Source organism: Aspergillus sydowii (assembly GCF_001890705.1).
Source record: "Aspergillus sydowii CBS 593.65 unplaced genomic scaffold ASPSYscaffold_1, whole genome shotgun sequence".
Classification (NCBI taxonomy): domain Eukaryota; kingdom Fungi; phylum Ascomycota; class Eurotiomycetes; order Eurotiales; family Aspergillaceae; genus Aspergillus; species Aspergillus sydowii.
The window spans coordinates 2558303-2580942 of record NW_024467859.1 but is presented as its reverse complement, the minus strand read 5'-3'; the positions used below and the strand labels follow the sequence as shown (position 1 = coordinate 2580942).

General features: G+C 54.4%; 14 protein-coding genes and 1 non-coding gene across 15 annotated transcripts; 8 read left to right on the top strand and 7 right to left on the bottom strand.

Moving 5' to 3' along the window:
- Nucleotides 1-124: 124 nt before the first annotated feature.
- CweA (putative GPI anchored protein) lies at nt 125-2140 on the bottom strand (the record flags this gene model as incomplete). The annotated part of the gene is made up of 1 exon (XM_040844258.1): nt 125-2140. One exon carries the CDS (start codon nt 2138-2140, stop codon nt 125-127), a length of 2016 nt encoding a protein of 671 aa, XP_040708047.1.
- A 992-nt stretch (nt 2141-3132) lies between these two features.
- ASPSYDRAFT_103123 (uncharacterized protein) lies at nt 3133-3540 on the bottom strand (the record flags this gene model as incomplete). Its single annotated transcript, XM_040839778.1, has 1 exon — nt 3133-3540. A coding segment is annotated over one exon (408 nt), but the record flags the coding sequence as incomplete, so codon positions are not given.
- A 994-nt stretch (nt 3541-4534) lies between these two features.
- ASPSYDRAFT_53774 (uncharacterized protein) lies at nt 4535-7021 on the bottom strand (the record flags this gene model as incomplete). The annotated part of the gene is made up of 9 exons (XM_040848742.1): nt 4535-4709; nt 4759-4817; nt 4901-4983; nt 5075-5482; nt 5556-5675; nt 5728-5980; nt 6030-6650; nt 6704-6870; nt 6916-7021. The coding sequence occupies 9 exons, from the start codon at nt 7019-7021 to the stop codon at nt 4535-4537; spliced, it is 1992 nt and encodes a 663-aa protein (XP_040708045.1).
- Nucleotides 7022-7074: 53 nt separating this feature from the next.
- On the bottom strand, nt 7075-9315 carry ASPSYDRAFT_1155543 (uncharacterized protein; the record flags this gene model as incomplete). Its single annotated transcript, XM_040840018.1, has 12 exons — nt 7075-7533; nt 7602-7667; nt 7720-7892; nt 7940-8061; nt 8109-8375; nt 8427-8545; nt 8593-8647; nt 8692-8738; nt 8784-8973; nt 9020-9038; nt 9084-9203; nt 9248-9315. 12 exons carry the CDS (start codon nt 9313-9315, stop codon nt 7262-7264), a joined length of 1518 nt encoding a protein of 505 aa, XP_040708044.1. The 3' UTR covers nt 7075-7261.
- Nucleotides 9316-9981: 666 nt separating this feature from the next.
- Nucleotides 9982-11267, top strand: ASPSYDRAFT_192410 (uncharacterized protein). The gene is made up of 4 exons (XM_040843658.1): nt 9982-10536; nt 10600-10711; nt 10765-10878; nt 10930-11267. The coding sequence occupies exons 1-4, from the start codon at nt 10088-10090 to the stop codon at nt 11128-11130; spliced, it is 876 nt and encodes a 291-aa protein (XP_040708043.1). The 5' UTR covers nt 9982-10087; the 3' UTR covers nt 11131-11267.
- A 231-nt stretch (nt 11268-11498) lies between these two features.
- On the top strand, nt 11499-12368 carry ASPSYDRAFT_63930 (uncharacterized protein; the record flags this gene model as incomplete). The annotated part of the gene is made up of 3 exons (XM_040850262.1): nt 11499-11854; nt 11930-12205; nt 12285-12368. The coding sequence occupies exons 1-3, from the start codon at nt 11513-11515 to the stop codon at nt 12366-12368; spliced, it is 702 nt and encodes a 233-aa protein (XP_040708042.1). The 5' UTR covers nt 11499-11512.
- A 195-nt stretch (nt 12369-12563) lies between these two features.
- Nucleotides 12564-13468, bottom strand: aspf2 (major allergen Asp F2; the record flags this gene model as incomplete). Its single annotated transcript, XM_040848741.1, has 3 exons — nt 12564-12605; nt 12652-13052; nt 13120-13468. 3 exons carry the CDS (start codon nt 13466-13468, stop codon nt 12564-12566), a joined length of 792 nt encoding a protein of 263 aa, XP_040708041.1.
- A 218-nt stretch (nt 13469-13686) lies between these two features.
- ASPSYDRAFT_296188 (uncharacterized protein) lies at nt 13687-14699 on the top strand. Its single transcript, XM_040844666.1, has 2 exons — nt 13687-14322; nt 14371-14699. Exons 1-2 carry the CDS (start codon nt 13904-13906, stop codon nt 14561-14563), a joined length of 612 nt encoding a protein of 203 aa, XP_040708040.1. The 5' UTR covers nt 13687-13903; the 3' UTR covers nt 14564-14699.
- Nucleotides 14583-15898, top strand: zrfC (putative ZIP Zinc transporter). The gene has a single exon (XM_040845807.1). It carries the CDS (start codon nt 14901-14903, stop codon nt 15666-15668), a length of 768 nt encoding a protein of 255 aa, XP_040708039.1. The 5' UTR covers nt 14583-14900; the 3' UTR covers nt 15669-15898.
- A 660-nt stretch (nt 15899-16558) lies between these two features.
- On the top strand, nt 16559-16648 carry ASPSYDRAFT_t22. The gene has a single exon. It is a non-coding gene; the product is annotated as a tRNA-Asp (tRNA).
- An 845-nt stretch (nt 16649-17493) lies between these two features.
- ASPSYDRAFT_84254 (uncharacterized protein) lies at nt 17494-18188 on the top strand (the record flags this gene model as incomplete). Its single annotated transcript, XM_040851323.1, has 2 exons — nt 17494-17751; nt 17913-18188. The coding sequence occupies 2 exons, from the start codon at nt 17494-17496 to the stop codon at nt 18186-18188; spliced, it is 534 nt and encodes a 177-aa protein (XP_040708038.1).
- A 176-nt stretch (nt 18189-18364) lies between these two features.
- ASPSYDRAFT_38916 (GNAT family N-acetyltransferase) lies at nt 18365-19495 on the top strand. The gene is made up of 2 exons (XM_040845806.1): nt 18365-19026; nt 19098-19495. The coding sequence occupies exons 1-2, from the start codon at nt 18600-18602 to the stop codon at nt 19358-19360; spliced, it is 690 nt and encodes a 229-aa protein (XP_040708037.1). The 5' UTR covers nt 18365-18599; the 3' UTR covers nt 19361-19495.
- Nucleotides 19496-19643: 148 nt separating this feature from the next.
- ASPSYDRAFT_53768 (GNAT family N-acetyltransferase) lies at nt 19644-20506 on the top strand (the record flags this gene model as incomplete). The annotated part of the gene is made up of 3 exons (XM_040848740.1): nt 19644-19757; nt 19813-20361; nt 20462-20506. 3 exons carry the CDS (start codon nt 19644-19646, stop codon nt 20504-20506), a joined length of 708 nt encoding a protein of 235 aa, XP_040708036.1.
- Nucleotides 20286-21280, bottom strand: ASPSYDRAFT_192397 (hydrophobin family protein). Its single transcript, XM_040843657.1, has 3 exons — nt 20870-21280; nt 20729-20808; nt 20286-20675 (listed from the first exon to the last, which is right to left on the bottom strand). Exons 1-3 carry the CDS (start codon nt 21135-21137, stop codon nt 20619-20621), a joined length of 405 nt encoding a protein of 134 aa, XP_040708035.1. The 5' UTR covers nt 21138-21280; the 3' UTR covers nt 20286-20618.
- Nucleotides 21281-21973: 693 nt separating this feature from the next.
- On the bottom strand, nt 21974-22625 carry ASPSYDRAFT_38913 (uncharacterized protein). Its single transcript, XM_040845805.1, has one exon. It carries the CDS (start codon nt 22550-22552, stop codon nt 21992-21994), a length of 561 nt encoding a protein of 186 aa, XP_040708034.1. The 5' UTR covers nt 22553-22625; the 3' UTR covers nt 21974-21991.
- Between the last annotated feature and the right edge of the window lie 15 nt (nt 22626-22640).

Sequence of the window (22640 nt, the reverse complement as noted above, 5' to 3'; positions counted from 1 at the left end):
ACATGAGAGATAGAAAAAAAAAAAAAAACGAGCGGTAGAACTATATGCTTAGGCAATGGCTAGCAACCAGCAACCACCAATTCAAAAAGAAGGGAAGTTGAAAAGAAAAAAAAAAAAAACACCTCTACAGAGCAAAGGCAACAAGAGCAGCAGCACCGGCAAGGACAGTGAAGACACCAGCCGAGGGGGCAAGTTTTCCGGCAGCACCAGTGAAGGAAACAGGTCCATGAGAAGAAGAGGGAGAGGCAGACGCAGAGGCGGAGGACGAAGAGCGCGCGTTCTGCTCAGGCGAGGCACCGGTGGGGCGGGCGTGCGTGCGGAAGGCAGCGGATGAAGCAGGGGTGCTGCTGGCCTGGATGACGACGGAGCCGTGGGCGGCGCTGCCGGGGACGTACACGGGGATCACGGTGTAGGCGGAGGCCTGACCGACGGTGAGTTGCGACGCGGCGGGCGCGTGGTAGGCCACTGGGGTGGGCTCGGGGGCGGGAGCCTGGGAGCCGTGGCCGACGGAGCTGGCCATGGGGACGGCGTTGCTGGCCATGCCGCTGTGCAGGTTGGGGTTCTGGACGGCCTGGCTGGGGTACTCGCTCTGGACAGCTTGGCTGGCGGCGGGAGTCTGGACGGCGTGAAGGGAAGTTCCCGTAGCCTCCTGAGGGTCCTCAACAGCAACAGCAGTCTCGGTGGCCATGGCCGTGTGGGTGCGGGTCATGGTCACAGTGCGGGTGACCTCGTGGGCCTGGCAGGCCTCCTGGTTGGCAGCGTGGGTGTCCGGGGCCGGGTAGGACATTTCGTTGTTGGTGATTGAAGGGGAGTGCTGGGAGCCCTCATCATCTTCGTTGCTGCCGGTGGAAGGAGCGAAGGCACGCTTTTGGTGCCACGGCCAGGCGTAGTCGATGTCCACTGCGTGGTTATCCTTGTAGGATCCCTTGTACTTATTGCTGGCCTCGTTCTTGATGGGGATGTAGGCCACGTTGCCAATGTCGTCGCCGTGAGGACCCTCGTCGATATCACCAATAACGTGGCGGGCTTCCTTCATGCCGGTGTGATAGCCGCGAGCAGGGCGGTTCGCACCGTGGTTAGGCTGCCGGTAGGGGTAGGGGTAGGGGTAGGGGGCACCCGGGTACCAGTAAGGCCAGCCCTTGGCGTTCCACGAGTGGTCGTCCTTGATATGCTGAGTGGTCTCGGACTCGGCCTCGTTCTCGAGGCCAATGGTAGCAGCGTTGCCGGTGTCATCGCCAGTAGGGCCCTCGTTGATGTCATCGCGCTTCCACCAAGGCCAGCCGGGGTGGCCGTGGCCCTCCCACGATTTGGAGTGGTCATCCTTAATAGCCTGGTTGGTCTCAGACTCGGCTTCGTTCTCGATATCGATGGTGGCAGCGTTGCCGGTGTCGTCGCCGGTAGGACCTTGATTGATGTCATCGCGCTTCCACCAAGGCCAGCCGGGGTGGCCGTGGCCCTCCCACGATTTAGAGTGGTCATCCTCAATAGCCTGGTTAGTCTCAAACTCGGCTTCGTTCTCGATACCAATGTTGGCAACATTGCCAGTGTCGTCGCCGGTAGGACCTTCATTGATGTCATCGCGCTTCCACCAAGGCCAGCCGGGGTGGCCGTGGCCCTCCCACGATTTAGAGTGGTCATCCTCAATAGCCTGGTTAGTCTCAAACTCGGCTTCGTTCTCGATACCAATGTTGGCAACATTGCCAGTGTCGTCGCCGGTAGGACCTTCATTGATATCATCGCGCTTCCACCAAGGCCAGCCAGGGTGGCCGTGGCCCTCCCACGATTTAGAGTGGTCATCCTCGATGTGCTGAGTGGTCTCCGACTCGGCCTCATTCTCGATACCGATGGTGGCAGTATTTCCAGTGTCGTCGCCGGCAGGGCCCTCGTTGATATCATCGCGCTTCCAGCCGGGAGGCGGGGGAGCCCAGTATGGGTGTCCGTACCAGGGGCCCGGGCCCTTCCACGACTGGGAGTGGTCATCCTTGATGTCTTGGTTGGCAGTGTTGGAAGCACTGTTCTCGATGCCAATGTTGGCGGCGTTGCCGGTGTCGTCGCCATGGGGGCCCTTGTAGATACCACCCTGGGCGTGCGCAGTGGCCGCCAACACGGCAAGAGGAATGCCGCCAGTCAAGCCCTTCATTTTTTTATAGGTGGTCTTTTGTAATTGCAGTGTTTTTAAGTGAAACAATAAAAAAAAGAGTGACTTTGGGGTGGGAACACAACAAGGCACCACAGGCACAACAAGTACAGAGAGTTCAGCAAGAAAAGAATCACCTCTGATCCAAATCCAAAAGCTCTCGGCGAGCAAGTGGCCGGCCACCTTTTTAACATGAGCTTATCCAGGAGGTATACGCACGACTGCATTCGCCATGGCACGATGGCATGTTGGCTCCTGGGCAACATTGCAGCGCCGGCATGCGATCTTCGGGACGGCACCGCCAGCAGGAATGTAGTTATGAATGGGTGGCGCTCTTTCAGCCTTTCTACATTGAAATCCATCAGACATTCATCATCCAAGAGGGCAATGAGGTGCGGCCGAACGCATTCCAGCGTCGTCAGTCGTGTCGGAGGGGGTGACCCCTGCGAGCCCTGCCAGACACGAACCCTGATGGCCGTCGTCGTGATGAACACTGATCAGCACGGCAAGTGCAGGTTTCTGGCACTGAAGAATTTACAAGAATCTACAGAGTACGGATCCTGATGTCACCAAGGTGACTGCACTAATGATGGGTCTAATACGAATAAGGTACAAGGTAGTAATGTATCCCGTCTTGACATTCCCCCTATCGTCAGACGCAACGGGGGTGAATTAGCTGTCAAGGAGTTTCTCTCCAGAGCCGATCAGTCCGCAGACCGAAGGCAACTCGTCGCCGTGAAGAAGGCTGGACGACGGTCGTGGCAGGCTCTGTTGGCTTTTCGATGTATGGGAGAGAAAAGAGAAGAGAAGGAGAATCGCCGCAGAATTTTCTTTATTTATTTGGCTGTGCGTCACGTGGCGGCCCTATGTGCCTCAGGCAATATTTTCAGGCACTCAGGCACCAATGCACTCAGGCAGAAAGTGTAGTTACTGGTTAGTTACAAGAAAGTACTCTGTACATATACAAGAACGAAAAGAAAAGACGCAGGCTAATGGACCTGCTCCGACCGATGATTCCCACTCCAAACCCCGCCGCCGACTGCCGCCGTGATCCCCAGCGCAATCGCCACCATGCTGCCCACCACCACGACCGCGATCACGATCTTGACAGCCATGCGCTGCTTCTTGGTCAGCCCGCTCAGACAGTCAAAGTGCCTCTTCTTCTGCGCCCACAGCTTCGACTCGCGATTTGTCGTGCTCATATTGCGCGCCTCGTCGTCGCTCAGCCGCTTCCATGGCGGGCGCGACCCGCTCTCCAGATCATCGATCGGGCTGGCGATGCCGAAGCTGCGCGTCCGTTTCCGTTGCGAGGTGAGTCGGGCGATGGCGGACGCTGCAGAGGGTGTTGTTGCATGGCGGTAGAAGGGGGAGTAGGGCTTTGCGCCGATGGAAGGGTCATAGTCGGGTTGTGGTGCTGGGACGGGTTCGGAGTGTGGTTCTGGGTGTGAGTGAGGTTGTAGCGGTTCGAGTTCCGGTTGTTGTGGATGAGAATGAGAATGAGAGGCGACCGGGTCTTCGGGGGTGTTATTTTCTGGGATGGGAGAGACTGCGACTCGGAGAGGGTGCTTTGGTGTGTCGAGCTCTGTGTCTGATGTGTACGAGAGCTGCGGGGATGGAGGGAGCGCGTTGTATCCCGGCTTCTCCTCCTCGCGGGGGCCTGATGCTGTGGGTGTCGTCATGGTGTTGAGAACTCGGGTCGATCAGTTGTCTCCAGGCTCTGAGAGGCAGCAGTTGTACAGTCTGCACTGTTGTGTTGTTGTGGTGGTGGTGGTGGTGGAACGAAAGAATGGGATGACGGAGGCAGCTTCCTTAAGCGCAATTCCAGGCCTCAACTCGGCCAATTCCCACTGATTCAATCGAGTTACGCTTGCATTTTGGCTGTTGGCAGGGCAATTATCCGTGCATCTCCCTGTGATGGCTTGGTCTGGGTCAGGCGGGAGCAGGTATTCCAGATCCCACTCTATCTCGTGTTTGTTTTCGAGAAGACTTGCATTCTTCTGCAGAAGCCCCGAATTAAGAACAAGCTGGATTGCTGGACACTGGACACTGAGCAGGCAGGCAGGCACAGGGGTCGGGACTCAGAGTCAGGGGCCAGGAGTGGATTCACATCCCTTGTTTCTTAATTAAAGGCGTTACAAGAATGCTGCAAATAGAAGATTTGCCACGAGCAAGGGTCTGGGGGCGGTCCTAGCTCGCGAGTCAGGCGGTCTAGAGTTTGACTGTGCAAGTACTAAGACAAGTGTTAAGTAGTGTAAAGTGTTAGGGAGTGGATAGAGTGGATGCCAGTTGGCTTCTTAACCCTATAAGTGAAGCCGCACCACGCAATAAGCCAGCCCACCCAACCCACTTCCACAACACTACAGTACTAGAGTGCAGACAAATAATGATATCTGCCATTCAGTCCCCATCATCGCCCCAAAACTCCCGCAGGTCCTCAACCCGCCAAGCCGTCGCCCAGCCCGTCTCGCGCTCGATCCTCGTCAGTGTCTCCACTATCGCCGCGTGCTCTGAATGATGCGACATGACCTTCCCCGCGATCCAGAGCGGTTGCAGAGCGTTGGTCCAGCAGCCGCTGTCTAGCATTAGCATCTGGAACTAAAGGCAGGCTAATTGCTACATACTGATGTGCATTCGAGGCCGAGATGGCGCAGATTTGGCGCGCGTGCCAGAGGACGGATTTCTGTCTATTGTTAGCACCGTCCACAAGTCACAAACTGACCAGGCTGGCTATGGCTGGCTATGGATTGGATGGGGTAATAATACCGGTCGCCGCGCAAGAGAAAGCGTCTTTGGTTTGCGCTGCAGCAGTAATAGAGCGCAGGTATGGTAGAGCTGGTTCCCGGATACTACACGACACCGACGCCATCACCGTTAGCATATCATACCCTACCCAACTAGAAGTTACAGTCAGTAAGAAAGAAGAAAGTAAAAACTTACTGGCAGCCCCATTCGCATACAACACCGTCGGAAACGGCCTCTCCCGCCCCCAATCCGCCGCCGTCGCCGTCGACACACTGAAAATCGACTTCATCTGGCTCGGCCGGTTCTCGTACCACTGCTCAACCGCCTCAAACAGGCAGTTCCAGCGGCCCACGTACGACTCGCTGCTATCGTCGGGGCTCCCGGGGTACGAATACGATGCAGAGGAAGACGATAGCCCCGGTCCTCCGCGCCGGAAGAGCACGCCCAGTGTCTGTGCGCAGAGGTAGACGCTGTGGTTTGCGTATGTGTCGTGGGTGGATGCCAGGAAGAGGCGCGTTGCGTCGGCGAGGGTCATGTCGTTGGGGATCCAGTGGTAGATTGGGATGATGGTTTCTTCTTCGGAGATGAGGCCGCCGCAGACGTCTATTAATTATTATTATATTTAAAATTAGTTTTGTGGCTTCTGGCTTTGTGGCTTGGAAACGGGTGATGGTACCCATGCGCGCAAAACACCAGAATAAAGCCTGTTCCTCTTTCCCGGAGAAGCCGTTGATCTCGGCGGCTTGGATGAGATATGCGCAGCCGTCTAGGTGGCGGCGCCATTCTTTTGGATTGCCTGTTAAGCAGATTAGCTTCTGATATCCATAGTTACGGGTGAGGGATGGTACAGCTGAGCATCTCCAGTACACAGAGAATTACGCAAGAGGCAATCACAGGAGTCGTCTTGCTTTCGAGCTCCGGCAGAAGCAGATGGATAGCCTCCTGGTACAGAGACAGACTCTCGGACTGCGATTTCTCGTTCTGCTTGCGCTCCATCTGCCGGGCCGAGAGGGCGAGGATGGAGTAGCGCAGGTGCGGCGCCGACTTGGACATCTGGGGGAATGTCGAGGCGAAGTGGCGGTGGTTGTCGAACATGTCCAGCTGGTTTGTTAGTACTCTGTACAGATATAGTAGGCACTGGGCCACTTACCCAGAGACAGATCTCGTTCAGGTAGTTCTGCCACAGGATGTTCTCCCTGTCTGGCGATAGTTCGAACCGTCCAGTTCGCGCCCGCGACTCGCTCCGTCGACGATCGGGGACAGAATCGAGCGCGGATGTGGGTGAGCCCGGTCGACTGGGTATGTCTGGCCGCGCTGTCCAGAGCTGCCGATTGCGTAGGGCTGTGTGGAGGGCCTCGTACGCCGAGCCTGGCAGGAAGACGTCGTTGGCTGGGTTGTCGAGATCGGAGAAGACGCTGGAATCGAAGAGCGGCGGCGTCATGCCGGAGTAAGAGTTGAAGTTGCGCAGGGCAGTGAGCTCGTCGACCATGAACTCCGGAGACGATATATAGGGCTGGCTCATGTCGTTTGTCAACTGTGCCGAGTTGGACGGAGACGCCACGGCCATACGGTCTGGGCTGGCGAAGGCCTCATCTTGCCTGCGAGTAGTAGGGTTCGGTATATCAGGAGTCGGAGACGGCGAGAGCGCTATAACCTGGTCTCGAGGTGAAGCAACTGGGTCGCCATCCCTACCAGGCGTCTTCTCCTTGCCCGGATCGCCGCCGTCGTCGTCGTTCCTGTCCTTCCGACGGGACGGTTCAACAGTCAAAATCTATAGTGATACCGTGAGCGACTATACCCAGCAATCTCACGAGGCATACACACCTTGAACTTCCCATGCCGCCGCGATGGACGACTAACAGCCTGGTTCATGGACGGATGCTCCGGCTCCAGCACCTTGATATTGGCGTCGCGGAAAGCACCGACCTGCCGCCACTGGCAGCGGTCGCCTCGCCGCTTACACCCCGAGCAAGTCGGTTTTATCTCGTCGCCTGTTCATCAGCATAGTTCTACAAGTCTATAGACGCGAAACGAACATTTCCGACGGCGCCGGCTGCAGTTCACGCACCCCGTGCGCGTGCGCTTGCGGGGAATGGGAACAGGAACGGGGCGGGGCGAGGACTCGGCCTCTGCAGGATTCATATTGGAATATACAAGACAAGGGACTCGTAGGATGAACAAATAGAGGAATAGAGTAGTGTACACTGTACAGCAGGGGGACCATTGCTTAAGAGGGGAAGCAGAGGCGGCGGATTGCCCGATTGGGAAGCGTTAAGCGCAGTGGGGACGGGCAAAGTCCGGGGATTGACAATTGCAGCAGTATTATTCCAGTGCCAATTGCCGTTGCCAATTAGCCATTTAGCAGGCTGGATTGCATGGAGCTCACTCCACATGTTGCACCTCCGCGTCCTTCTCGCGCAGTCGGTGCTCGGTGTCGCCCGCCACTCCCATCGACGCGTCCCAGTGCAGCCGCACCTTCTCGCCCGTGAACAGCCGGTCGATCTGCTCGAGGGTGAGATTGCGGGTCTCCGGGTAGAAGAAGAAGATGACCGGGAGGAAGCAGAAGTTAAAAATGGCAAAGTAGATGTATGTGCGGTATCCGATGTTGTCGATGCTGACCGGGGTGATTTCCACCACCAGAAAGGTAAAAATCCCTATATCGTATCAAAAAATGTATATGTAAAAAAATAAAAAACAAAAAAAATAAAATAAAAAAACATACAGTTTGTTGCTGTCGCCAAAGCAGCAGTACGAGTCCGGATGGCCAGCGGCGCATATTCCGCCGGTACTGCTAGGGTTAGCCTGGTCAACACTGCGAGACGAAGAGAGAAGAGACATACGCAACCAGGGGACTGCCAGCAATCCGACACCAAAGAAAAAGTTAAACAGGAACAGCATCACTGTCGCCACAATACCCGCTGCGTGGCCGCCGTCGTACACCGTCCCTGCCAGTATAGCCATGCAGGCACACTGCCCGCCCGCAGCGAAGAGCATGAGCTTGCGACGGCCGAGTCTGCTAATAAGCATTGATTGATTCATATATGGAATACAGTCACATACCGATCAATGGCCCATACGGGAACAAATGTAGAGACAAAGTAGGCGACACCGTTGAAGCCAGCCATCAGCAGAGCCAAGTTATGGGTCATTCCCACCGATTTCTCGAAGATCACGGTATTGTACTACTGTCTTGTTAGATGGATAAATAGAAACTGGGGAAGAAACATACATAGGTAATCAGATTAACCCCCGACAGCTGCTGCATCATCTGTCCACCCATGGCCAGGAGAGTGCGGTGTCGGAACCGCTGAGGCCCGTCCTTCAGGAGCATCTTGAAAGAGCCCTTTTCAGCAGCTTGGCGCTCCTCCGCCATGGTGTGAGTGATCTCCGTCATCTCCAGGTTGATGACTGCGTCGTCCTTGCCGATTTCCCGGGCGTTGGGCTGGACGGCCCACAGGACTTGACGGGCGTCGTTATGGCGGTCGTGGGCGATGAGCTGTTCATTAGTCCTGTGTCTGAACGGCCAGCAACGGGGAACGATACTCACCCAGCGAGGAGATTCCGGTAGTACTAAGATGCCTAAGAAGGTGACGACGGCGAAGAGGATCTGCAGGGCGAGAGGGAAGCGGAACTGGGCATCGTTGTTGACGTAGCTCATGCCGTAGTCTGTCCAGTTAGCAAATGGCAAAGAAGCTGGATCGTCGACTACATACCAACCCAGTAGGCTGTCATAACGCCAAAGATGTTGATAACCAGCTCGATAGCAAGCTAAGCTGTTAGCATGGAAGAGAAGAAGGTAGAGGCAGACCAACTCCTTTTCCTCGGCTGGAGGCCTTGCTCAGTTCGGAGTGCCAGACAGCTGCATTCATTAGCTGAGAAGTAAACCCTGGGAAAAGAAGCATACGAATAGTACTGGTGTTGAGACCGTTGCCTACACCAGCGACAATACGTCCAACAATCATCTGGGGAATGCCAAAGGCAGTGGCCTGGAGGATCGCTCCAATGGAGAGGATAATACAGCCAGCCATGATACACCACCGACGACCCAGACGCTCACCGACCAGCAGTGACGCGATAGCACCGAAGAAACAGCCCTAGACTTGTAAGCAACGGCGGGGTTGGTTGATCTACTGCACGCACAATCTCATAGATAGCAACCCTAGCCAGTCAGTCAAGTTTCTAGCAGCGATAACGGAGAGCTTACACTGTTCCCTGCAGTGAGGAATTCCCATGGCCTCCCTCGGTCGTATCGATCTCAGGGAATGTCCGGACAAAGGCGTCACCGGTCAACAGACCTGCCATGACACCCTGGTCGTATCCGAAACTGTGCTGTCAGTGACTGTCTGCAGGGATAGGAGAGATACCCACAGCAAGAAGCCACTACCGGCCGTGGCCGTGATGGCCAAAGACAGCGGCCGTCCAACGAGAAAAGTCATGTCGTTTTCGATCCTAGTTCAAAAATAAATAACCCCAGGAAAATGGAGTCGTCTAGTCCCGGATAGGTGAGCTTTATATACGACTCCGGGAGAAAGTCGGGAGCCGTCATCGGGACATCGACCCACGGGGGTGACGGCGTGGCGCTGGGGTTACAGACTTAGCCGAAGGGTTCTGGGGATGCAACTCAGGAACGGCTGGCGCAAAAATAAGCTAAAAAGCGCAGTGAGATGCTTGTTCCTGGCCGAATCTTGGCCTGTATCAGGAACCATGCCACAACCCTCCGCCTGAACAATTACACCTCAAACACGTCTATACCAGATAGCTGCATGCCTGTTCATTGACATCCCCTGCAGAATCCAACCTGCCAACGCGTGTTTCACGTCGCATGTTCCTCCGGGCCAAGTGGATCTCTCCGGACAACCCCCGGCCCCCGGATCCCCAGTATTACCCGATTAGGAAGTCTTAGACGCCTCACGCAAGCCCTACTGGCCCACTTCCCCTGACAAGAAATGTTAAGCACATCGGGATGCCGTGCGTTGCTCTCCGGTTGCTCAGCAGCTGTCCATGCATACAAGCCTTCTCCATCGGTCTAAATCGATATGCATTATCTCCTAGTTAGGCTATCCTACGCATTCGCGCAGCAGACAACACATGTCTCCATAATTCAGATCTTATAAATCCAAGAAACCCCTCAACCCCTGTCTGCCATCCCCTCTCTATCTTTTTTTTTTAAAAAAAAAAAAGAAAAGAAAGAAAGAAAACACAGTCAAAATGTCTCCCATCGCCGTCCCCGGTACGCCCTCCGAAACCCCCACCCCGGTCAACGAAGCCATCCCAGCCCCCGTCGCAAACCCGCTCTTCTCCCTCTCAAACCGCACAGTCGCCATCACCGGCGGCGGACGCGGCCTGGGCATCGTCCTAACCAGCGCCGTCCTCGAAGCCGGCGGCGACGTCGCCTGCCTCGACCTGCTCCCAGCCCCCAGCGCCGAAGAATGGGTCGCCGTCCAGAAACTGGCTGCCTCGCGGGGCCTGCAGGCGTCATACATCCAGTGCGATATCACGGACGAGGCGGCGACGCAGATGGCGCTGGAGAAGATTGCTGCTGTGGGGTTGGAGCGCGGGATGCCGCTGAAGGGCGCGATTACTTGTGCTGGGATCCAGCAGATGGTTCCGGCGTTGGAGTATCCGGTTGATTTGTGGAGGAAGATGTTGGATGTTAAGTATGTCTCTTCTCTCTCCTTTTTAAATGCGGTACCTTGTTTTCGATGTGCTAACGGTTCCAGCGTCGTTGGAACATTCATCCCCGCTAAGCACTGTGCGCGTATATTCAAGGAACAGGGGACTGGGGGCAGCATTGTGATGATTGCGTCGATGTCTGGCCAGATTGCCAACCGGGTATGTTCTTGCCATATGAAACCCCCTGTTGCAAGGTAAACTAATGATAACAGGGCTTAACATGCACCGCATACAACTCATCCAAGGCCGCTGTGCACCAGATGTGCCGCTCCGTGGCCCAGGAATGGGGCCAGTATGGCATCCGTGTGAACACATTGTCTGCCGGGGTATGTCTTCCCATCTTGCAATTCTAGTACGCAATGCTAAACGACGTCCAGTACATCCGGACGGCCATGACAGATGCTCTACTCGTAGCCAAGCCCGAGGTCGAAGAGACCTGGATGCGCGGCGCTCTGCTTAACAGACTCGGTGTCCCTGACGACTTCAAGGCGCCGTCTGTATACATGCTCGCTGATGGAAGCGGGTTTATGACCGGTGCTGATCTGCGGGTTGATGGCGGACACTGTGCCTCAGCATGAGATGACGAATTGTTAATGAATAGAATAGATTAATAGACATAGATTGAGAGTAACTTTACCGGTTTTCGTTACTTGACTAAGCCAGCTCTATCACAAGATGGCATTTCGTATTTAATGGTTTATTATTTCGCCAAGTTAGACCGCGACTGGGCTTCAGGCTTCAGCTGCCCAGCGCCGAACACGAGGGCCTCGATATCCTCTATTATTGTACACTTGAAGAGAAAGTCTGGGCTTCAGTTGCCCAGCGCTAGACTTCTTGGCCCGATCTTTAGCTGTTCATGAATACGAGCGGCCAACGCCCCAAGAAATAGTCATGAGGTTAAATAGGAACATACCCTCTTAATCCCAGAGCAACTCACAACGAAACCCCAGCATCAACAGAATGAAAGTCATTAAGCACGAAGAAGGCTCTACTCCCCTCTGGGAAGTCTCCACATGTCCAGGCCATGGCCACGACGACAGCAGCTGCAACTACGAGAACACCCCCAGCTTCACAAACGCACTGGAACAGTCCTGGCCCTTCCTCAAGAACACAGAACTGTGTAAAAAGGACGGAGATGATGAAGATGCACCAACCGGTCCTGGAAAGCTCTACATTATCAGCCCGTCTATATACCTCACCGGACACGTGTCCATGGTCGTTGTCGCCACTATAGCCTGTATTATCCTTGCGCGGACGACCCCAGGTGCATTGCATTATACTGCCATTGCGACTGTAATCGTGGTACGTTTATAACCCATCAAAATTTTTTTCAAAAGTATTAAATAAGAAGGGAAGAAAAGTTTATAACTATAACAGGGTGCATCCGGCATCCTCTGTACATTCGGACTAGACCTGCACCTCCCAAGATCCAAATCACAGAACGACCCGACGCCGTCAACAGCATCATATATCCTAGTCATCGCGAGGAACGTCCTCTGGTTGGCCGTCTCTATTGCCATGTTAGTAACGAGTGCCATGGCAGACGAATCAGACGACCGCTCGAAATCGAAACTTGCGAAGCGACGCGGGAGTAGTGGGCGTGGGAATAATCCGCCGCCGCCGCTGAGGAATCTGGCGGTTGCTGGTGGGTGTGTAGGGGTTGTTGTGTTGTATGTTCTTCTCTTGTTCTTCTCTTGTTGGGGCTATTGGAGGTATGTGCTAATGAGTGTAGTTTTACTACGCTTGTATACTGGTATCCGGTCGTGGTGGCGAGATATCGCAAGTACTCGAAGGAAGGAAGGAGAAGTATGTATGAGACGTTGGTTTTGACGGAGGGGAGTGGAAAGAGTGTGAGGTCGTTATTGCGGGCAATCAAAAAATAATTAGTTTCTGCTATAAAGCATGTTAAATGAATGATATGATCTATAGACGTATAACTATGCGTTTCAGCGTCATCGTATTAAACCTAACGCAAATCCAGTATGACAGCGTTGGTCGGAGTCAAAGTAACCTAGGTGCAGTGAAGCTCTCCACCATCGTGAGTGTGGCAGTTCTGCAATCGTTAGTTACGTCCCTCGACGTTGATAGACAGTACTCACCTCAGGAATATCTTCCTCCTCCTCGTCATCACTCCCGTGGTCGTGCTCATCCTCATCACCAACACATCCCACCCCAGGAACAGCAACATCATACGCATACACCTCCAGCGCAAAGTACTGCAGCGTCTCCGAGTCATGCACAGCCTCGGTGCGGTTCCCCTCGGCCAGCTCCAGCACCCCATCATATCCATCCGCGTAGTGCTCGATAAGGCCCTGTCCGAAAGCCGGCAAGTGGTATAGCCGGTGAAGCAGATCGCCGGCCCAGAAGGTGTTGGTCTCGGATCCCGAAACTGTATACCCCTGGGCGCACATGGTGCTCAGGGACCGGCGGGTAGTGTAGCTGAGTTCGCAGATGACGGTCTCGGAGGTGGCGTTCTCGCCGCGCCAGTGGCCGGCCCAGTCTATCGAGTATCAATCCATGTCAGCACTCAGCAATTTGAAAGTGAAAGGCTCGATATGAAAGCGTACCCTCAAGTTCACAGTTGCCATCGGGGTTATCGCAGCGGAAGAGGACGGTCTCTGGGTTCCCGTTGATGATGATATCGTAGGCACCGATGGGGGTGATGGCGGGCCTGTCACCGAAGTACTTGCGGTAGATGGCGCTCTCGTTGCCCCATTGCAGGATGTGGTCTTTGGCGTGTTGCACGAGGGTGACGGTCTCCTGTAGCGCGGTAGCGAGCTGGCGCTGCTCGGTAGCGTTGCAGCTTTCGTGGATAGGGAAGGGGGACTTGATAGGGTCCTCCAGTGGCACAGGGGTCTGTGTCGGCAGCGCCGAAATGGGGGCGCAAAGGGCCAGAGCTAGGGCAACGGTCCACATTGGGAAAGATACGAATGATGCTTTTTTCTTTTTTCTTTCTTTTTGAGATTGGCCGTTTCCTGTCAGTCTGCAGGGGTCAGCAGGATCGTCATGTTGACAGTATTTATACCCTTCCCTGCATCCTGAGTACCTTCGAGATCACCAAGAGATGTCCAAGAAACGGGAACTCTTGGAAGGCTTGGGTTCTGTGCATGTCCCAATATCTTCTGTACATTCACTATAGCTTCGCTTGCATCCCACGCCTTGCCAAGAGGCCAAGGCCACGAGGGGACCCTGGGGACAGCAGGCTAAACTGCATCCACGGCACACTCCGGGCTTGTTCTCCACCACGGCGAGGTTGGATCGGGAGCGGCAACAGCTGTTGGCACTTGGCAAGATATCTTTGCTTGGCAGAGCGCTTGGCAGGTGTACCTTGGTAGTTAGTGAGGATGTGAAATGCAACACGCTCACTGGGGAGGCCCGGACGTGGGCAGATTTTTCTGTATTTCATTCATCTCACGATTCAGGTGGTGTTGCGAACCTTGCGATACCTTGTGGACAGAGGACTTAAATATACCCTCAGCCCTGCTCGGCGATATCAGAACACCACTTCGCAGTTCACGCCCGCCCTGTCAAATTCTGCTCGTGGACTCTCCCTTGCGTCCGATCGGTATAGTTCGCGTGATGAAGATCGTGGTTCCCGTCCTTGCCCTTGCTGTGCTCGTCCGTGCTGTCTCCATTACGGGGTGCCACCAGCACGGCACCGATGTGTACTGTATCACCCCGAGTGGTGAAGAGGTCCAGGTGGCGTTGGACAATCCTCCTGCGGAACTTCCTTCTGAATACACCGACTGCCACACTCATGGAGGCACATCGTAAGCGGCTCTGCGTTTGACCTTCTCAGGCATTGCTAACCCACGCAGGTACTGTGTCGATCCAAATGGCGAAGACGTCGAAGTCTTGGGAGAAGTAACCAGCTCCAGCAGCGAAGACTCTCATGGAAGTGAAGAAAGCTCTGGGGAGCAGAGCGACTCTAATTCCTCTGAGAGCTCGGAGGGCCAAAACTGCCACTTCCATGCAGGCGTGGAGTGTGTACCCCCTCCTTCAAGTATGTGACGAGATGCTAATCATATAGACACTGTGTTGGTGCAGGAGAGTCGGAGAGTGGTGGCAGCAGCAGCTCGAGCTGCGGTATCCGGTCCCGCGACTATGACATGCCTCTGCGCATTGGGACACTCTTTGTCGTCCTCGTCACCAGCTCCATCGGTGTCTTCCTCCCCATGGCGCTGGTGAAGCTACCGTTCGCGACCATCAACGTCTGGCTGTCGACTATCATCAAGCAGTTCGGCACAGGTGTCATCCTCTCGACCGCGTTCGTTCATGTAAGTCGCCCATCAAACTAAAGTCAGCCTGCGATGGCTAACCAGACCAGCTCTACACGCACGCAGATCTCATGTTCGGCAACGAATGTCTCGGCGAACTGGAGTACGAAGCCACCACCTCCGCCGTCGTGATGGCCGGTATCTTCCTCGCTTTCTTGACCGAGTACATCGGCCACCGGTACATCCTCGCCCGCAGCGCCCGCCGCGCCTGTTCAGGAGATTCCTCCCCACAGCGCGTCGTCGACAACGGCTCCAATAAGTCGGCCGCGGAACAAGCACCAGCCCAGCCCACCCACCAACACAGCGCCCTCGCCGGCCTCGGCCACCACCACGGCGGCGACCCAACAAACCCCAACACCAAGCTCTCCGTCCTCGTCATGGAAGCCGGAGTCATCTTCCACAGCATCCTAATCGGCATCACGCTCGTGGTCGCCGGCGACTCCTTCTACAAGACCCTGCTCGTCGTGATCGTCTTCCACCAGTTCTTCGAGGGTCTCGCGCTAGGCGCACGCATCGCACTGCTTCCAGGCCGCACGTTCCCCACCAAGGCAATCATGGGCGCGGCATTTGCGCTGGTAACCCCCGTCGGTATGGCGATTGGCATGGGCGTGATTCACTCGTTCAACGGGCAGGACCGCCACACGCTGATTGCGCTGGGGACTTTGGATGCACTGTCTGCCGGAATCCTGGTGTGGGTTGGACTGGTGGATATGTGGGCGCGCGACTGGGTGATTGAAGGTGGCGATATGTGTGCGGCGCCGCTGCGACACGTTGCGGCGGGCGGCATCTCGTTGGTTGCGGGGATGGTTCTCATGGGTGTCTTGGGCAAGTGGGCTTGATTGCTTGCTTGATGTAAATAGATGGGGACGGGATTCGCAGGTCGAACAAAATGAGACGCGTCGGAATGGAGGAGAGAACTGAGGCGGCCTGGTCTGTGCGTTACTTGCAGCGACCGGTTTTCTGAGACTAATACTATTCAACTCACAGTACATATACTTATTTGTAGACATTAGAACAAAGCACATTACTTGTCCAAAACATCTTTATTATCTGTAACTATGGAATAATCTAAGGAATAAATCAGTATAAAAGTTTATATGAAGCTGTATCTATTAACATACACCAAGGTGCCTGGATTCGATTCAGCTCATCTGAGTATCTGACACTGCAATGAGCTCACTCGGTCGCACCTCAGGAAGTCAATATACAACTCCATCGACACGTTAGAACCTCATACGACCGTGGTGGGTCATATAATTGTTGCGAGTCAATAATCACATCTTGTTCGACGGTTCGACTGGACCAATTAACGGAGTGGGTTGAGCACGGTCCAGGTCATATTCACGAGTTCAGTGACTGACAGTTGACAGGAGTCTGCTGTTTATTTCTGGGCTGTAAAGATGACAATTAGTGCTGTTAAGATTTGGTTTTGTTTCAATGCGTTTTCTTGAAGACGTACGGAATGATTTGAAAGTAAACATGGAAATGTAGTAGGACGCAAATATATATCGAAAGACAGATAATGCCATCCTCACCAGGAAGACCGTTAACAGCGCCAAATCGCGTCCGAACGGCAATATAAAGAAAATAGAAGCATTTATCAGGACCTATATATCATTAATTTTCTCAAGCTATGGGCTACAGCTTAGGAAGGTGGAAGTACTTCGTGCTATCCAGTTTCTGGAATTATCCCTATGTAGCCTAATTTCCAAGCCGAGTACAACAATCATCCTCGATGGTCTAACGGTCTATGATTTCCGCTTGTCACTCCCAAAAGGAACGAGCGCGGGAGACCTGGGTTCGACTCCCAGTCGGGGAGATTTTTTTTATTTCTCATTTCGAGCGCAGATCACATTAGTGGCATACGATTTCTTGGCCATACATCTCCACCTTTCCATCAACACAAGCCATATTCTAATGTTCCTTCATTTTTGGCTCCGTTAATTCTTCGCTGTTTAGCAATCAGCTTTTGAGCCTGGTATCCGTGGAACAGTACCCTTTGGGGTCTGTGTTTGATCCATGTGGTGATGATTTGCGCCGTTGAGAGTCTTGTAAGTTGTCAGTTGCCAGTGGCAAGTCGCCAGCACTCACGCCTTGGATTCTCAGATGTTCAATTCCAAATTTATGATGGCGGGCCACTTCTATTAAATAGCAGAGCTGCAAACCCTGTGCTTGTCAAATTGGGGTCCAGTTGGAGCTCTGTTGGTTTCTGACTTGCCGATGCTGCAGGGGTAGAGGGCCTCATCCGCCGTTGGTGCCCACGGGCCATTTCTGCCCGAGACAACTGGGGAACCTTATATACGCCCGTTCACCAGGTGGTCTCTCGTTTGTAATGGACGCAGAGTACATTCTAGGATATGGATGGCTATCAGTGTCCACTCTGCAATGCTCGGCCAACACATGCTGCACCTGTCGACGACATATAAATGGCACGATCAGGTCAATATAAGCCAAACTGCAGCGATCATCAGAGCGAAAATCTAGTATATGGGTAAGTCGGAAATGGATGAGCATCAATCCGTCGACAAGGCCCTCAATGCCATCGTGATTCTTGAATTGGGCCCGGTTCCCTCCTGGTGCTGAATGTCTTCACACGAACTCACCAGACCACCAAACCACCCAACCGCCTCCTCGCCATAACTCATCCACGCCACACCCGTCAACATGTCCAAATCAGACACAAGCGACGCTAGCCCGGTCGGCTGGGCTCTCCGTGTCAACGGCCCCTGCCTCGACATCGAGGAGGACTGGCGCGACCATCGAGCCATACCGAATCTGCTGTCCCGGTGGTTCGTACTGCCCACATGCCTACAACGTTGCCTGCTGCACGGAATCGCTCCAGGCGACGCCACACTGGGCCAAAGAGACATGGGATCTGTAGATCAACGGCGGCTACTTCTGTTGCGAACACGGCACGATCGGGTATGCCACGGATACGAATTCGAACGGGTGCGGGGATCGGAGTTATGAGCTGAAGGAGGGCGAGTCGACTTTGCCGATGACGACAACCGACGACAGATCAACACCAACATCGATATAGAACAGTTCCAGCTCGAGCTTGGATACAAGCAGTGGCGCGATAGCCGGCGGCGTGGTCGGCGGCGTTTGCGGCGCAGCAAGCATCGCATTTCCCCTGGCTCTTGATCCGCAGGCGGCGGCGGCAGCAGACGCAAGACGCAACGAACCAGGGCATGATGCGGGCCGCTGAGTACTTCAACAAGGTTGGGTCGATGCCGCCCGAGTCGATGCAGTGTGGGCCGTCGCCGGCGCCCGTGGAGATGGAGGCGCATCGGTTTGCAGAGCTCCCTGGGGGAGATCAGCGGATGGCTGTTGAGTTGCCAGGTCATTATGAGGGATAAAAATGCGTTGATGGTGGTTCTGTCAGTTTTTCATTTCATACTTGCATTTTGTTCTCTTTGTCAGCAGCGGGTGGTGATTTATTAATGTTATATCATATTGTATTTACGGCACGGCAGCTTTTATGTTGATGTTATTATGGGAATATTTACTTAATCAAACATTCCGAACAAAGTGATCACGATTATAAACACTGCCACAATGGGCTCTCTTGGTTGTATTATGAGACTATTATTCCACTAATGAGTGCAGTGTAAGTAAACACGACCTGAGCGGGGAATAGATATACTCCCTGAGTCAGAGAAATCCCCACTAAACACCAAACCAAACCATCACCATCATCACCACAACTAACCCCACATCCATCCACAACGACAACTACACTACAATTACGCTACAAATAAACTCATAAAATGGTTATTAATCTCCGCCCCGCCGTGCCCTCCGACGCACCCACCCTCGCCGACATCAACATCAAAGCCTTCACCGGCCAAGGCTTCATCACAAACACATTCCCGGGCGTCCCGCACGCCGTGGTCCACGAGCTCAAGCGCGCGCGGTACCTCCGGAAAATGGCACACCCGCAGACGCACGTCATTGTAGCCGAGGACGACGCGTCGGGTGCGCTTGTTGGCTGTGCGCGATGGATTTTCCCTGCTGCTGATGGAAATGGCAATGGGAGTGTGAAAGGGGCGGGGGACTTGGTGGACGAGGACTCGGCGGAGGCGGCGAAGGGGGCGGAGGAGGCCCTGCCTGAGGGGACGAATCGGGGGATCTATACGGGGTTTTTTGAGATTTTGAAGGAGAAGGGGAAGGCTTATCTACGGGATGATGATGTTGGTATGTTTTTCCTTTCTTTTCTTTCGGTTTATTTTCTTGAGGGAGAGAGTGTGTTAAGTATGTTATGGCAGTCCTGGAATTCATCGCCACCCTCCCGCAGCACCAAGGACAGGGCGTCGGCAAGGCGCTCCTCCGCTGGGGAATCGAGCGGGCGGAGGCCGAGCACAGGCGGATCTACCTGGAGGCCACGACGGAGGGACTCCCCGTGTACGAGAAGAGCGGGTGGCGGGCGCTGGAGCAGGTGGACATTGACTACACGCGATGGGGAGGGCAGGGCGAGCAGACGCTGACGCTGATGGTGCGGGATCCGCGATCCGGCTCCTTGCCTGCGTGAGTCAGCTGCAGAGGTCACGGCGTGAAGCTGGTCAGTGCTGGTGCCAATGGAGTTGACTGTCCGGCACAACCTGCCAAATCGAGCCTAACGTGAAGCCGACGATCGAGCGTGGAGACTGGAGAGAGCGGAGTTGGAGAGGCTTGGACGTTGTACAGACTCCGCGTGCGACTGCCTGCTCTGGTTAGGGTGTTGGTGCTGCTGGTTATTTAGAGACGGTCCTCCCAGCGCTGTAACTATCTACTGTATACTGTCACCAGTTAATAACCCATAACTACCGTATCAAATGGGCATCCACATCCTCCCACTGTCCAAACCGGACATTCCCGCCGCTGTAGAGTGCATCCAGACCGTCTTCGCCGACGACCCTTTCTTCCGCTACATGTTCGACCAGTCCACTGTATGTCAATAACACTACTAAATAAATCCATCCCATCCTTAAATAAATGTCATAGTACAATCCCGCCCGCAACGCCGCCTCCCTCTCCGCCCACTTCCTGCACGGCCTCAGCATCAACGCCCCCATCTACGTCGCCAAAACAACCCTAACCCCAACCGACGAAGCCCCCAGTATAGTCGGAATCTGCTGGTGGCTCCCGCCATCCCCATCTTCTCCCCCGCCGCCCTTCTCCCTCCTCTCCACCACCCAAGACTGGCTCCTCTCGTTCCGCCAACTCCTCGCCAACATCCGCTACGCCGGCCGCGGCGGACTGCGCTTAAATCGGTACCGGCAGTGGAAGTCCCTGCAGCGGACGACGCATGACAAGATATGGCGCGATCCGCGCGGGTACTACTTTTGCAATGTGATCGCGGTGCGGTCTGAGATGCGCGGGAAGGGCGTTGGGCGGCGGCTGGTGGAGGTTGTGACGGAGCGGGCGGATGAAGAGGGGATGCCCTGTTACCTGGAGAGTTCGAAGGGGATGCCGAATCTGCGGATCTATGAGAAGCTGGGGTTTGAAATGGCGAGGGAGATTGAGTGTGTTGATGGGAAGGATGTTTGTACGGTGAGTCCCCCTCCCCCCCCCGTCTTCTCCCTCTGTCTCTGTCTATTTCCTGCTCTTCGTAGACTACTTTAAACTTGATACTCTGATACTAATTATCTAGCTGTATTGTATGACCCGACAACCGACCAAGAATGATGTTAATTAGATTACTGTTATCTTTAATTAACCTTCCCGGCTTAATTATACATTAACCGTAACAGTAAACCATGCTTCATCATTTCCTCCTTGTTGTTAATCCCCGAATTTCCAAAGAACATCTAAGCAACAGAGCCAAGAGCAATGCAGGGAAGGGCAACGCCAACAAGGTCCTCGTTCTAAAGTTATCATTAGCATCATAAATCATCCACAAGGACCGGGGCGAACATACCGCCTCGGAACCGCTGTTGTCGCAGCAAGCAATATTCTGCTGGCACTGCTTGTTGAGGATGTCCTGGACACCGATAGCGGCTGCAATATATATTAGCAAGGGTTGTAACTTTTGTTATAGTAGGAGTTAGACAATACTCACCGGCAACGCCGAGCTTGGAGCAGCCCTTGAAGGCACCAATGCCCTCGGCGCCAGAGCCCTGACCGAGAAGACCGCTCAGGATACCAGAGGCAACACCCTTCTGGATGGTCGTGGTGTCACCGACGTAGTCAACCTCGTTACAGCAAGAGAGCTGAGCCTGGTTACCACACTTGGAGCTGGCCTCCTCGACGGTCATATCGCCGGAGGGCTTGCCAGCGCTGACGGCAGCGATGAGGGAGAAGACGGCAGTAGCGGCAGTAAGCTTCATTTTGATGGTTGGATTAAGACTTGGGAAAGACTTGAGTGAGAATGGGATAGCAGAGTGTGTGAGAAGAAGGGAGAGAAGGAGGAAGACGGGGGGATAACGACGCGAATAAATGCTTGCCCTTGGTGGGCCATTCCGACCCTCGGGCTGCAACTGTTGCATACCGGAGAGTAGGATCGCTATGTTGTTTAATTGCTGTTTTGGATTGAAACCTCGTTGCTGTAGGGCGCTGCAGGGTATCCCTTGGGGAGGCGCGCTCTCCTTGCATTCCCAGGTGGCTGGCCGCACGCGGATCAAGGAATGTGGTGGAGTCTACTTTCTCGCAAAGGGATGGGCCAGTGTACTCCGTAAGGATGGCAACTTATTAAACTGGAGCCGACGCTTGATTCTATGATGGATGACGAGGCGGCTGGGCCATTCTTGTTGCGGTGCATCTTGATATTGCTTCCAGCTTGCGGACCTCACTTGCGGTGTAGGGCAGGGCTCGGACCTCGATCAGCTCGCTGCCCACGGTCTGGACTAAATTAAGCTGTAGATTTTACTCATTGATCGGCCGTCCTGGATGCTTGGTGACGACGCCTGTGCCCCTTTCAAAGGAGAGGCTTTTCGATAGAAAGTTAGGGCAAGCTTCCGCGGACTTGGTGCCACAGCGTCGGTGAGGCCTACGATGTCACCAGAGTAACAAGCAAAGTACGAGGATACATCGATGACATTTACACGAGACGGAACTAGTCAGGCACAGCCGGGCAGTAGCATCAGAGAATTCAAAGTAACCCTGGTTGCTACCCGGCATACTCCGAACTTCCGTTCACGTCGATATCTAACAATAGAAGTGTAGTGACAGTTGCCACATCCAACTACCTCTTCCCCTTGGACGCCAGCGTCGCCATGCGGTCAAAACTGGCGTCCAGCACCTCAACAACATTCCCCCAAGGGTCAGCCGCATACAAACAAACAACGCCCTTCACCGGGTGCACTGTCGTCCCAATCCTCCTCCCCCCAGCTTCCACAATCCTCTCCGCGAGACCATCGGGCTCCGAATCCGTCACGCACACATGGAAGAACCCGCCCCGGTAGTACTCAAACCCGCCTTCCTGTTGCGGGACGAATGACTTGGGGTCAGTGAACTCGAAGACCTCAAAGCCTACCCCGTTGCCGGTCGACATGTATGCCATGTTGACCTCTTGCAGGGAGGCTGGGTAGATGCTGAAGATCGGGTCCGTGGGCCGCGAGCTCCGTGCGATATGATGGATTTGGTTCCCGACGAGTTCGAAGCCAAAGACTTTGCTGTACCAGGCTACAGCGGCTTTGCAGTCTGGCACGGAAACGGCGACGTGGTTGAAGACGCGGTTGGTGGTCTGCGTCTGGATGAGATGGAGACAGACGAGTATTGTGGAGGCACTTACTTGTTGCGTCATTTTAAGTACTTCTATCTCTGTAGTGGTCAGAACTTTAGTCAGGATATACAGCATACTAACTGAGTACTTGATCGAAGCAATATTCAGC